We start from the raw sequence: 12780 nt of genomic DNA on the forward strand, positions 1-12780 counted from the left end.
CAGGGCCCGTCACGCTGTGCCATCAGCCCCACATGACGCCATCACACACAGCTCCTGGTGTTTCCACGACAATCTTTTTCACAAAGCCACACTATGGCGAGAGCGCCCGCAGCCCCTCGGCCATGCCCGAGGGCCAGGAGCTCGGCCTCGGCAGCGCGGCGGCTGCTCCCATGAGGGGCACGTGGGCATGGCTCGGGGCAGGGGCAGCTGAGGGGCGCTGGGCTCTGAGCCTTCTGAGCTCTTCTGGGCTCTGACACCTTCCTGGGCTCCGACACTGTCCCGCTGTGTGTCCCCCGGCCTCCCCCGGCCCGGCCTCCGCTGCCCGGGCCAGCATGTAGCTGACCTTGCGCTGGTGCGCCAGGGCCTCCTCCTTGTCGTTCACCTGCGGAGAGGAGGGAGAGCAGGACACGGTCAGCTCGGGGTACTGTGAACCCAGCTAGCACACGCACTCCCGGAGGTGAACGAGGTGATAGTAAAAGAGTTTAAAATCACAGAAAATTCAGGGAGCTGGAAAGAAAACTAGGCTTAGTAGGCCCTGTGGGAAGCCACAAAATCAGAGGGTTTTGGGAAAGCTGGAAAAGGCAGGCCTCAGAGAGAGCAGAACTGTGATGGGAGCTAAGCAGCAGCCATGAGATTGGGCAGCAGAAAAATTATTTAAAAAATAGAAAAGCAAGGGCAAATAAAACAATGGTCTGTGTATTAAAGCTTGTCTAGAATAACTCCCTAAGCTACAGAAAAGTTTATCTAGCAAGATATTAGGAAGGTTGGAGCTTAATAATGGAGCTGTGTGCATTGTGTTTGAAGGCTCACAAGCAGGTACTGCATTTGAAATAAGCAAGCATTGTTTAACCAAAGGTACCTGTGCTCATAGTGGTTGGACAGAACTACTGTCAATATAGAATATACACTGTACAGATATAAATACTGTCAGCGTGCTTTTGCTTTGTGTGATTGGTCCCAAAACTCATAAAGTGAGTTGTGACATTGAGTTCTGTGTCTGCTGCCTGTGAGCTGGTGGCATCTTCCCATTGCCATAGCCATGGAGTGAGAGTGATGCTGGAAAATCAAACAGCTCGAGGCAGTTCCACAGCAGCCCTGTCCTGTTTGTGGTCTGTACAGAGACCCCCGGCCAGCGATAGGCCCAGGGAAAATGTTAAAGGTAGGCCTTGGGAAGTGTTAGGTCTTGTGTTTGCTAGATCATGGGAAACTGCACCTGTGTAGTCAGTATATGACGAATGATACAATTGTTGATGTGATTAGATATAATTATTGTTTGAAGAATCATGAGAAACTATGTTAGAGGTTTGAGGGGATCACAATAAATCCATGCTTGGATGAAATCAATGTATACAATAGAACAATGTAAGTTTAATAATTAATATGTAAGTTATATAATGATGAAATATAAAAACACATTTTGTCCAAAACCATGTGAGGTCAGATTTGGATGTGTACCCCTGACACCCAGAGCTCTTCAATAAAAGCACCTGCATATAATCATTCTGTAATTGTGTGTTTCTGAACACTGACACAGGTACTGACCAGATCAATCAACATCCTCAGGATCTCGTGGGCACTGTCCAGGTCCTCCACCCTCCTGCAGTCCCCTTCTGACGAGAGCAGGCTGGACAGCTTCCGCCCCAGGTTGGTCTTGCTGCCCTCCAACTTGACATGCTCTGTGGAAAACACAGGTGTGTCAGCTGCAGAACTGCTCAAGTAGGGAAAAACAACTCTGGGATAAAGCACTTGTAAATCTGGAAGCCGTAGCAAATAATGTAATAATTAAAAATAATTTAATTTAACAATTCTATGAAAAAGAGCAATACAAGCTGCAGTTTCCCCCACTGCATGGGACACGGCAGGTTCCCACTGCTCCTGCTGTCCCACAAAGGCTACACAGACCTTAAACGTGGGCACATTGAGAATTCTTTTGCTCTATGGAAAATACACTTTTGATGCTCTAGTTAAAGAATAATTCATGGTAGTTTGTTTTTAAACCATAAGTAGCCTAAATAATAGATTCTCTGACACAGGCCACAAACTTACAAGTTTGTGATAATTCCAGAAATAGTAAAATACATTAAAATTAAGGAACAGATGTGCCAGCTAACAGAGCCTGAAAGCAATGGTATCAGTGTAGGGCAGACAGCTACTCAAGGTTATGCTGCTGTAGTGCTACACCCCAGGAAAGCCCAAGGGATCTGGGAGACACACCACACTTCCAAGCCTGGCACCTCCTGGCCAACAGTCAAAACAAACATATTGTGCTGTTCCTAAAGTCTGCAGTAGTGGTTCTGACCATGATGTAAGCACTTAAATACTTCTCTTTATCCTTTTTTTTTTTTTTTTAAGAGTAAAAGATTATTGGAATTATTCCTACTTTACAGATTGGAATTCTTCCTCTTTTACACAGGGCTTTGTAGCTCTGCATTAGTGTAAGAACACTAATATTGATACAGATGCATAATAAAAGGCCAAAAATGTTTAAGGAAAAATAGAAAAAAAAAATCTATGTAGAACTCTAGTGAATAATGGAGTGGCCTGGGTTAGAAGAGACCTTGAAGCTCATCTATCTTGTTCCACATCTTCCACTAGACCAGGTTACTCAATACCCCATTTGGAGCTAAAAAAAAAGCTCCAAATATACTTTTTTTTTTTTTTTTTTTTTTTTTTTTTTTTTTTTTTTTGCATTTCTTCCCCTTCCCCAACTCTGCCATGGAGCTAACTTGAAACAAAACCCCAACACCAGAGCAGTTGCTGGTAGCACACCAACCAGCCAGATGTCACTTTCCTGGGGGCAGTGCCCAAGCCCTGCCCCTGCTCTGCCATCCCTCCCACGCACAGACAGACACACAGACACACTGCCCAGCTACCAGCACCCCGCAGGCGTCTCCAGCTTGCAAATCTGCTCTCCTTCTTCACACTGATCACTTCTGCCAGCCTCAGGGCCTGCTCCTGCCTCTGCACCAGCTGCTGCTCAAACGCAATCCTGAAGGCATCTGCCGTGATGTACGCTTCATCCTTACTCTTCTTCAGGCTTTCCATCTGGTTTTAGTTCAGGGGAAATTTAAAGCATGTTAGATAATTTGGAAGCAAAAGCAGGTTTAAAATTAAGGCACAGACAGCTTGCAAGTAAATATAATCAAGGAAGTAGCAAGGAACCAAAGGGTTTTCCTGACATGTAAAGAAATGTATTTTGAAATGTGTATTAAAGTCCTTGCTCTTCATTGTCTGCAAATGTTCACACCCCCAGCCACCTACACAATCATCTCTGTGTATTTATTTATCTCTGCACATGTACAAGACCTCAAGGAGGAAAATAATAACCCATCACATCCAGGCCAAGAGAAAAAGGAGCAGGAGATTGGAACCCATATCAGGGATCTTAAGGGACAGGCCAGCACCTATTTTCAAAACCAGTTAGCCAGCTGGAAATTCTGCAGCAGGACCACAAGGATGGCTACCACATTTCCAGAGTCAAACACAAAATAGAAGAAAAATTCTAAATCCACACAATTTCAATAAATAGAAAAAAAAATTAGGAGCCTGGAATTCATGTAATTGATTTAAGTGTGAGGTAAACAGGTATTTTCCAGCAAGATCAGCTTGCTGCCCTAGCTGAGTGAGCGGGCTGTGGGAGCTGATGCCAACAAGGGAGGAGTGAAATGCACTGCCAGGAAGGAAGGGAAAGGTTCAGTGCCAGTCCACATGCACAGTGTGTACATTCATGGAGGGCACACACTTAGGGTGTGTTCCCTTTTTTCAAATTAAAAAAAAATATGGGGAGAAAGAAAAAGAACGAAAAAAAGATTTTTTTTTTAAACAGTAAAGCTGAGTAGATACAAACAAATTTTTTTCTACCAGCAAAAATTATGGCATGACAAGCATCACAAACAAACTTTACAGTATTTTGAGATCCACTGTGGTTGTGAGAGCTAGTGTAAACAGTGCCTGGGTGTCTCTGGCTTTGTTTGGACTGGTGCAGGAGCACCCCCACCTCGTCCCCACCCTGCCAGGCCTCCTCACCTCTTGCTTGAGATGGAGGAGCTGCTTCCGAGTGAGAGCTGCCACTCTGGCACAGGGGCAGGGCTGCCCCTCGGCAGGGCTGCAGGCGCAGGCTCCCAGCACTGCCAGCTGCAACACAGAGCAAGACAGAGGTCACAGAGCTGCCAAAAACGCCCGTAACTTCTTCTTAAAATGCTACAAGTTTAACAGTAATAAAATGGTTAGGAAAATAGCAATATAATTAGAGCAATAAAAATTGTGGGCAGTTTGGATTGGGACAATATTAGACAACAGAAACAAAGAGTTATATACAATCCAGGTGCCTCTTTCTGGGCAAAATAAGCTTGAAAAAGGATTAACCCTTAAAAGCAACAGCCTGTTGCATATTCATACACCTCATCCATGATGCATAAATCCCATTCAAACACAGGATTCTGTCTGGGCACTGTCAGCTTCTACCTCTGAATCCTGATTAAGAATGGCTGAGCAAGGCGGAATAAGTTCGTTTCTCCTGATAACGGGGCAATAAATTCTCTTTCTCTGAAAGATTCAGGTGTCCTGTGGCTGCTATCTTGGTGAGAGTCCTTTCTTTAAAAAAAGTATAGTACACAGCATAGTTTCTATTTTAACATCATGTTACAACCTAAAACTATATTTAACACACTACTTAAGAGAATTAATGCAGCATAACTTTCTAACACAACACAGATAATATTAATTTGAATATTTGCGAAAAGCCAACCATAAAATTCGCAGTTTTCGCAGAGGGGCCAGCAGAAACCCCCGTAACCAAGAGCAGCTGTGGGAGGTGAAAGGGAATGACTCACAGTGAGAGCTGTGCTTTCAGGCAAAACCTGACAGGTGAGTGTGCCACACCCTGCAGCCCTCGCTGGCTACTGCTGAGCCCGCACAGCACAAGCAGGCACCGTCCAAGTGCCAGGCACAATAAAAATGAGCATCTCAACTTGTGAAAAACAGCCTGACGCCTTCTCCCGCCTCATCTTTCCTTGCAAGGTGGACGAGGACAAAGAAAACTGATTAACAATGGCATGTGCTAATTAGCTAAGAATGGGTTAAAATAAAAGGATGTGTAATGAGCAATGACTTTTCTCTATCTATTTTGTACACGATGTGAAAAACGCATATTTTATGACTGGCTTTTCGCAAATATTCAAATGAATATTATATGTGTTGTGTTAGAAAGTGAGGCTGTATTAATTTTCTTAAATAGTGCGTTAAATATAGTTTTAGGTTGTAACATGATGTTAAAATAGAAACTATCCTATGCTATGTAGGATACTTTTTTAAAGAAAAGACTCACAGTGAGATAGCAGCCACAGGACACCTGAATCTTTCAGAGAAAGGGAATTTATTGCTCCATTATCAGGAGAAATGAACTTCTTCCTGCCTCACTCAGCCCTGGAGACACCATCAGGATTCAGAGGAAGCAGCTGACACTGCCCAGACAGAATCCTGTGTTTGAATGGGATTTATGCATCGTGGATGAGGTGTATGAATATGCAACAGGCTGTTGCTTTTAAGGCTTAATCCTTTGTTAACGTGGGTCCTTTTTCGGGCTTATTTTACCCAGAAAGAGGTATCCAGACATCCGTAAATATTTGTTGCTATTGTCTCATATTGTCCTAATTCTAATTGTCCAAATTATTATTACTCTAATTATATTGCTCTTTTTATAACCATTATATTGCTATTTTTTCTAACCATTTTATTACTATTAAACTTTTAAAATTTTAAAAACAAGTGATTGGCGTTTTTCACACACAAACATCTCTCTGAAGCAGCTGTTTGGAAAAACACACAGGCAATACTTACTTCAAGACCTGTGAAATCAGTGATGTCACTTTTGTTCAACATGTTCTCCTGAAAAACTTTCTGTTGTTTCACATCTAGCATTGCAAGGAATTCCAAGCACTGCTGGTTCAGGACTACAAAATAAAACAAAGAAAGAGATTACAAATATCCCCTGCTCCGACTTGTTAACTTCTGAGTTCAACTACACCCGAATGAAGCAGCTTTACAGCTCAAGCATCAGTTTGGGAACAAGATGAGAGCGTAGAAGGAGAAACTCATCTCCCAGTTGTTTCTGCTTGTGTGTTCTCCCAGAAGCAATGGCCCACTTAGAGAGAGAGCATTTCCTGTATTGCTCTGCCTCGGGACTGAGTGCCCGTCTCCTTGCACACTCCAAAGTCAGGCAGCCTCCCATTCAGAACAGCACAACACTGGGCAAGGCATGATTTAACTCAGCTACTTCAAAGCTTTTTGGAAGGCAAAAATGACGGAAAGGGAGTTGGGTCTTCTAATTCAGTGGCTGCCCTGGCTGCTTTCCAGTGTAATTTCCAGGCTTCTGCACACCCACTAAGATCAGCTGCCAGAACAAGACACTGATCCCCACAGGAATCTTCCATCCCAAAACCTAAAACCTGATTTATTCCTAAAAAACAGTGTATACAGAGGAATAGCTGCTGCTGGCTTACTTGCATTTTCAGCCTTAAGTGTTTTTATTTCTTCTGTCCTCAGTTTCAATGCTTCCTTAAGAGCTGCATTTTCACAGTATATCCTGTAGAAGTCAGAAAATGGATTTATTATAATCTTAAAAACGTTTTTAAGTGGGCACTCAATAATTTAAAAAAATAACCTGTTAAAACATGGTATCTAATATTTCTGAAAATTAAAATTAGGATTACTTGAAAGACAGAATAAAAAAATCAAAAGTGAAAGGAGTTGAGTACTAGATATAAATTTCAAAAAATACCAAACCTTCATGTGTAAGTAGGCAGTGCCCATAGCTTTAACAAGAGATTAGTTTGAGTGTCACATTTCCATTAGAAATGCAAAGAAATTGGTAATTATGAACCTCTGAAACACTTGCTAGAAATTTCCTATTTCCTTGAAGGAACAAAAGTGATATTTGAGGAGCGACAGCTCTGGTCTGTAAACTTCCTGTAGCCTGAGTCCTGTTTTCAGGAACAGCTGTGCCTTCAGGTGTTTCAACGTGAGAACACACAATACACACTGATAATGCATTTTTCCTCGCAGCATTTCCCTCCTGAGCAGAACACTGGCAATCCGACATCCTAAACGTCAAAGCAATACAATTTATTTGGTGCACCTCAGCTCTCAGTAAATGCAGCCTACTCTGAATCATTTCACTTGGAAAAAAACAGAGGAAGATGCTCATTCTTTTTGTCCTGCTGCCTCAGATGTCAGAAAACTATCAGAAAAAGATGAGATCCTGTGCAAGGCAGGCTGAGCCCCTGGCTGTCAGCTTTCTCAAGCTGTGTCTGTGCCTTCCACCAGCCAACACCAGTTCTGTGGCTCCAAACTGCACAGCCACATTTCCAACCTACTCAGCCAGGAAAGCCAGAGCACCTTCCAAGAGGCATCCCCTTGACAAACGTGTCTCTGGAATGGTTTGTAAACTTGTAGCTTATCCTTTCATTTGAAGCTGAAATATATTTAAATAAAAGTATATTCTGAATTGTAAAAAGAACAGCAACAATAATAACAAATAATGACAACAACTCTCATGGGTAGACTTCAGAGATACAATTTCCACATGTAAATGAGTGAGCCTGCTGGTCCCATTCCTCAAGGTCTGTTATGTATACTGAGTTTAGTGCCTCTGGCACATTCCTGTTGCCCAGCCACACCTGCTGTCCACCCAGAGTGACTCCTATTTAACAAAGAATCTCTTGATCAGCCTCTCTCTCAGGCATTGTATTTTACCTGTACTCATGCCCAGACCTACAGTGCCAGACAATAAAGAAATTATTAACCAGGAAATTATATTTCCACACGCATGAACATACCATTATTTTCTCTGCCTCATCTATGGTTAGGGTAAATAAGGATAATCAGTCCCCAGCTGGCTAACATCATATGATTAAAAAAAACTCAGCCTAGCAAAGCCAGCCTACAGACACCTAAAAATAAAAGAAATCAGGACAATATTTCTAGAAGTTTTAATTGAAAAATACAAATGTGACTAGTGTGAAAAATCAAAATGCTTCACAATTTGGAAGGGAATTGGGAAAACACAATGAACCTGAGGAAGCAAGTTTGGAACACAGAACAGAAGACACAGAGCACTCAGTGCAATTTTAAAAATCAAACAAAAACCCCAGTGATACACAGTGTAAGCCAAATACCTGTCATATTTTTCCGCCCAGGTGTCCTCTATGTTTTTAAATCTGTCCTGATCAAATTCAATTTCCCATTGCAAAATATTTATTTCCTGTGGAAACAAAACAAACTTGTAGCAGCTCATCACAGGGTTCCCCCCAGAAGGATGCCAGGGGTGCTGGGTTTGGCAGAAATCCTAGAGACAACCTGAGACCAAATAACAGATAACAAATTCGGTAGCAGACACCAAAGTTTCTGCACCACTGGCCTGGGGACTGCAGTCTCTGCTCAGAACTGCTCCTTCCAGAGGCCTCCAACAGAGAGAAACCCACTCTGTGGCACTGCCATGGTGTGGAGCAGAGCAGCAGGGGGAGGAACAAAGCAAAGAGCTTTGTTTAACAAGGGAGCTCTACACGTCCCTCCTCCTTCCCTCCTCAAACTGGCACCCATTCCTCAGCGTCCCTGGGAAGCCTCAGCTGAACCCCTGAGGATGTGTGCAAGCTCACTCCGAGTAACTGAAACCCTCAACCAACACCAGCTCAAAGCACACGAGGAGCTCTGGTGGCTTTACAGTATTGTTATTTTTATAGCATGAAAAGGCCTAGATCCAAAGAGATAGATTAATATTTCCCTTTCTACTGAGAAGGAACAGGAATTCCTTTTATAAAACCCCTGGAATTAATGTCAGGTATGCACTGATTTAAACAGTCAGTCTGATAACCCCTTTTCAATAGCCATGTGTGAAGGAAAAACCCACACTTACCTTCTCTAGAGTCCTCTTTTCTTCCTCAGTTTTCTGAAGCATTGCCTTTGTATGGCTCGTGGCTTTATCAAATACTGCCTGCAAAATCAACAAACAACCAAAGCAGAACCCAAAATGCAACTCTGTCCAACACTGTGATTAAACTGAGTTAATTTTCAGTTTCACACTCATAGTCAAACAGCGGAGTGCAGAGTCACAAACACCAGCAGCCTCCTCGTGAGCCTCAGAGGGTTCTGATCTCAAGTCTAACTGGCACAACAAACTTTTGGGGTTTCATTCCCAGAACCTCTGGAGCATCATTCAGCTTGAGATTTTGTCTTCTTCAGGGCTTGTGCAGGAAATTACACCTTGAACAACTGGGTTACAACACACCTAAGCTCTGATCCAGGCCTAAGTGGCTACAAAGATGTGATGCTAGAAACCACACAACTAGAAATGGGTTTTGTAAGTAGGCTAAATTCCAGGAACTGGATTCAGCAGAATTTGTTATCAAAGAGAATAAAAATACTACAAATGGTGAACAAAAGAACGACCTGACATTTAAGGCACACTGTCCCCTAGGGCAGCAGATGGAGCAGCCAACTCGAAATACTCATGCTTTGCAGCAGGATTCCAAGCACTGCCTAAATCTTCAACATAAGGGACTGCAAAAAGGCCTTAATTTTATCTTTAGTAGATAAATCCTCGAGGATTGTCAAAGCTAAAATTTTAAGAATTGCTACAATGCTAAAGTCTTATTAAATAACACACTAGTTGCAGTAAATTGCAGTGGCAAGTCTGTAGACACCTGCAGATCCAATGATGTAAATTGCAGCCCTGGGAAGGCCTTAAGGTTTTTGAGGTTTTGATGAGCAGCAGCAGCAGATTTCCTGTTTTCCTTGTTACCACCAAGAGATTTCTGAACAGCTCCTACCATGCTCTGCAGGATTCTTAGGGCTTCATCTTTCCCTTCAAGCTGTCTTTGAGATGCTTCAAGCTCAACTTTCAGAATTTCAAGTTCCTGAGGTAAAGCAAAGTAGACATGCTGAGTAAAAGCCAAGGTAATCTTGATAAGATTCAGCTGAAGCCAATGTAAATTTTCCCTCCTCAAAAAACAAACCTCTGTTTTACCTGCATGATGTTGTTCCATGGGCTCACCTGAGGTCAGAGAACACAGTGCAGGTGGAATGTGTTTTTTTACAGCTGAAGTCAGCTGGCTGTGATGCCAACACCTCGACACATTTAACCACAGTAAAATCCAAATGTGCTGTTAACAACCTTTCAAGAAACATGCAGACTAAAAATCCAAAGATTGTTTGCACTACACATTTTCAAGCCCCAAAGCTTAATAAAAACCATAAACATCTGCTAGGAAAGTACAACAGTACCTTCAATATTCTCTCCATCTTTAAAAATATTTTGTAGACAAACCTCCCAGAATATAAAGTACACCTCACACTACAATTTCCTGACATAAAATTTAATGAAGCTTCCAACTCCTGCTGTAATTCCAAGAACCTGGGCACACCCAATTCTCCCAGCATGCCCAGATTCTCTTGTTACATGGAAGGGAAATGAAGATTTGGAGAGCAGCACCGCGGGCACTCTTACCAACCTCCAGAGCTTCCCGGAGTTGCTGCTTCAGTTCTTCATTTGACACTTCAGTATTAGATTCTGTAAGATCAATGGAACATAATAAATGATAAAATATTGTAGCATTTAAAGCAAAAAGAGGCTGGGATTTTACCCTGAAAACGGGTAACATACAAAGGTGAATTTTCATCTTTGTGTTGTGGGTTTCTTTTTTTCTTGTGGAGCTAATAAACAGATTTAAGAAACACATCACTACAAGCCTCAAACGCATTGCTTCGCAGTTGAAGAAGTGAAATGGGGGAAAAATGTCTGCTGTAAAGACACATAAAGGCAAACCTCTTATAACTTCCTTTAAAATAAAGCCAACAAAATTGTCATAATGATGAAAAAAAATTAGTTGTTTAGAATCTTTTCTGATTGTAACTTGTCAACACAGCTAGCACTATTTAGAAGTAGGGGCAATTTTCAGGAGGCAGAGATAGCTCAGCTTACTGTGGAAAGGATGACAGGGAATTGTTTAAAGGAGAGAAATAAGTAAGTTACACAGAAATACCTCAGTCACAATATTAAAGATTGACAGAAAAGCAGCCAGACTGTTATGAACAGCACTGCCTACATTTGATTGTTTTTACAGCAGCACTGCCTTCACAAAAAAAAGGAAGATGAATGCACACGCAGGTTCTAAAAGCTACTTCCTAACCCCTAACGTAAGCCAATTCACTAATTTCAACTGAAGAGCAAAAGAGATTTTTAATATTTAGCTATAAGCTTTAGGAACTGTCTTTAGGAAGATTTTAACTGACTTAAAGCAGGAATCCAAGCAGTGCCACCCAATTTCACAGACACAGCCAAACCCATGCCAGTACACTCACCACAGGATGCTCTCTGATAAACGTTGCTTTCAAATGCAGAGTTAAACACCTTAAAACTGGACATTTTACACTAAGAATGGCCACTGCCTTCAACACCGAGAAGCAATTGTACTGCTCGTGTTCTGGGAGGAAGCTGGAGGACCCCAGCCCTTGAGGGATTTTGGCAAGTGGTTCGAATTAAACTCGATGACACTTTGTGAGGCAGCTGAACGGCTCACTTCCACTAAGAAAAACCTTTCGTATGGTGAATAATTAACTTACAAATTACTCTTACCACAGCTATTCTGCCGTGTGGAACTAGAGGCAGGTTTTTTGAGTGATCCCTCGTAAAAGCTGTTCCGTTTTGGAGCAGGAATAGCTGCAGCATCACTTTCTTCTGCTACCTTTGCTGACAAGAGGGAATTACAAGTCTTTCCAGACCCCTTCCTAGATGTAACTGAATAGGAATTTTGTAAGTTTTCCCCTTCATAAACACCACCCGGTCTTCTTCCCAGTCCGTTTCCCAAGTCTCCACGTGTCATGTCATCCTCTTCTGCTTCCTCCATCTTCTCCTCCTGGCTTTTTTTCAGGTTTTCCACTGGTTCGGGGCTTTTTTTCCTGACCGAGGGCCCGTCACCTACCGGCGAACAGCGCCTCCCGCAAGGCCAGATTTCATCTGGAAAAACAGGAAAGCTCCGCTTTTACAGCAGCGGGGAGGGAAACGCGAGGCTGCGGGAGCCGGGGCCGCTGAAATCCCCGCGGGGAGAACCCGGCCCGGGGACACACCTGGGGGACACACCTGGGGGACACACCTGGGAGACATTCCCGAGGGGACACACCTGGGGGACACACCTGGGGGGACACACCCGGGGGACACACCTGGGGGACACACCTGGGAGACATTCCCGAGGGGACACACCTGGGGGACACACCTGGGGGGACACACCCGGGGGACACACCTGGGGGACACACCTGGGGGACACACCCGGGGGACACACCCGGGGGACATTCCGAGGGGACACACCTGGGAGACATTCCCGAGGGGACACACCCGGGGGACACACCCGGGGGACATTCCGAGGGGACACACCTGGGGGACATTCCCGAGGGGACACACCCGGGGGACACACCCGGGGGACATTCCGAGGGGACACACCTGGGGGACATTCCCGAGGGGACACACCCGGGGGACACACCTGGGGGACATTCCCGAGGGGACACACCCGGGGGACACACCCGGGGGACATTCCGAGGGGACACACCTGGGGGACATTCCCGAGGGGACACACCTGGGGGACACACCCGGGGGACACCCGGGGGACCCCGACCCACCTGCGCGCTGCCGGCGGCTCCCGCAGCGGTCCCGCCCCGGGGCGGCTCCGGGCGCGGCTCGGAAGGAGGGGTTTCCTCATTTCTGGTTTTTATCATTTATCGTTTATCATTCGC

The 12780-nt window shown here is 44.0% G+C and overlaps 1 protein-coding gene across 1 annotated transcript; it reads right to left on the reverse strand.

The window, feature by feature from the left end:
• Positions 1–72: 72 nt before the first annotated feature.
• CCDC125 (coiled-coil domain containing 125) lies at positions 73–12732 on the reverse strand. The gene is made up of 12 exons (XM_063180635.1): positions 12667–12732; positions 11630–12010; positions 10506–10564; positions 9825–9911; positions 8912–8989; positions 8175–8260; positions 6501–6583; positions 5839–5951; positions 4027–4134; positions 2874–3045; positions 1543–1676; positions 73–382 (listed from the first exon to the last, which is right to left on the reverse strand). The coding sequence occupies exons 2-12, from the start codon at positions 11898–11900 to the stop codon at positions 92–94; spliced, it is 1482 nt and encodes a 493-aa protein (XP_063036705.1). The 5' UTR covers positions 11901–12010; positions 12667–12732; the 3' UTR covers positions 73–91.
• Between the last annotated feature and the right edge of the window lie 48 nt (positions 12733–12780).

The sequence above is a fragment of the Melospiza melodia genome, chromosome Z (assembly GCF_035770615.1).
Source record: "Melospiza melodia melodia isolate bMelMel2 chromosome Z, bMelMel2.pri, whole genome shotgun sequence".
Taxonomy (NCBI): domain Eukaryota; kingdom Metazoa; phylum Chordata; class Aves; order Passeriformes; family Passerellidae; genus Melospiza; species Melospiza melodia.

What these genes read in the sequence shown, in the direction of transcription:
- CCDC125 (XM_063180635.1), bottom strand. Translation starts at nt 11,900, where the DNA reads ATGGAGGAAGCAGAAGAGGATGACATGACACGTGGAGACTTGGGAAAC. An exon ending in AACTCCGGGAAGCTCTGGAG is followed by an intron (nt 9,912 to 10,505) that starts GTTGGTAAGAGT and finishes GCTTTACCTCAG; the next exon opens with GAACTTGAAATTCTGAAAGT. An exon ending in TAAGAATCCTGCAGAGCATG is followed by an intron (nt 8,990 to 9,824) that starts GTAGGAGCTGTT and finishes TTGATTTTGCAG; the next exon opens with GCAGTATTTGATAAAGCCAC.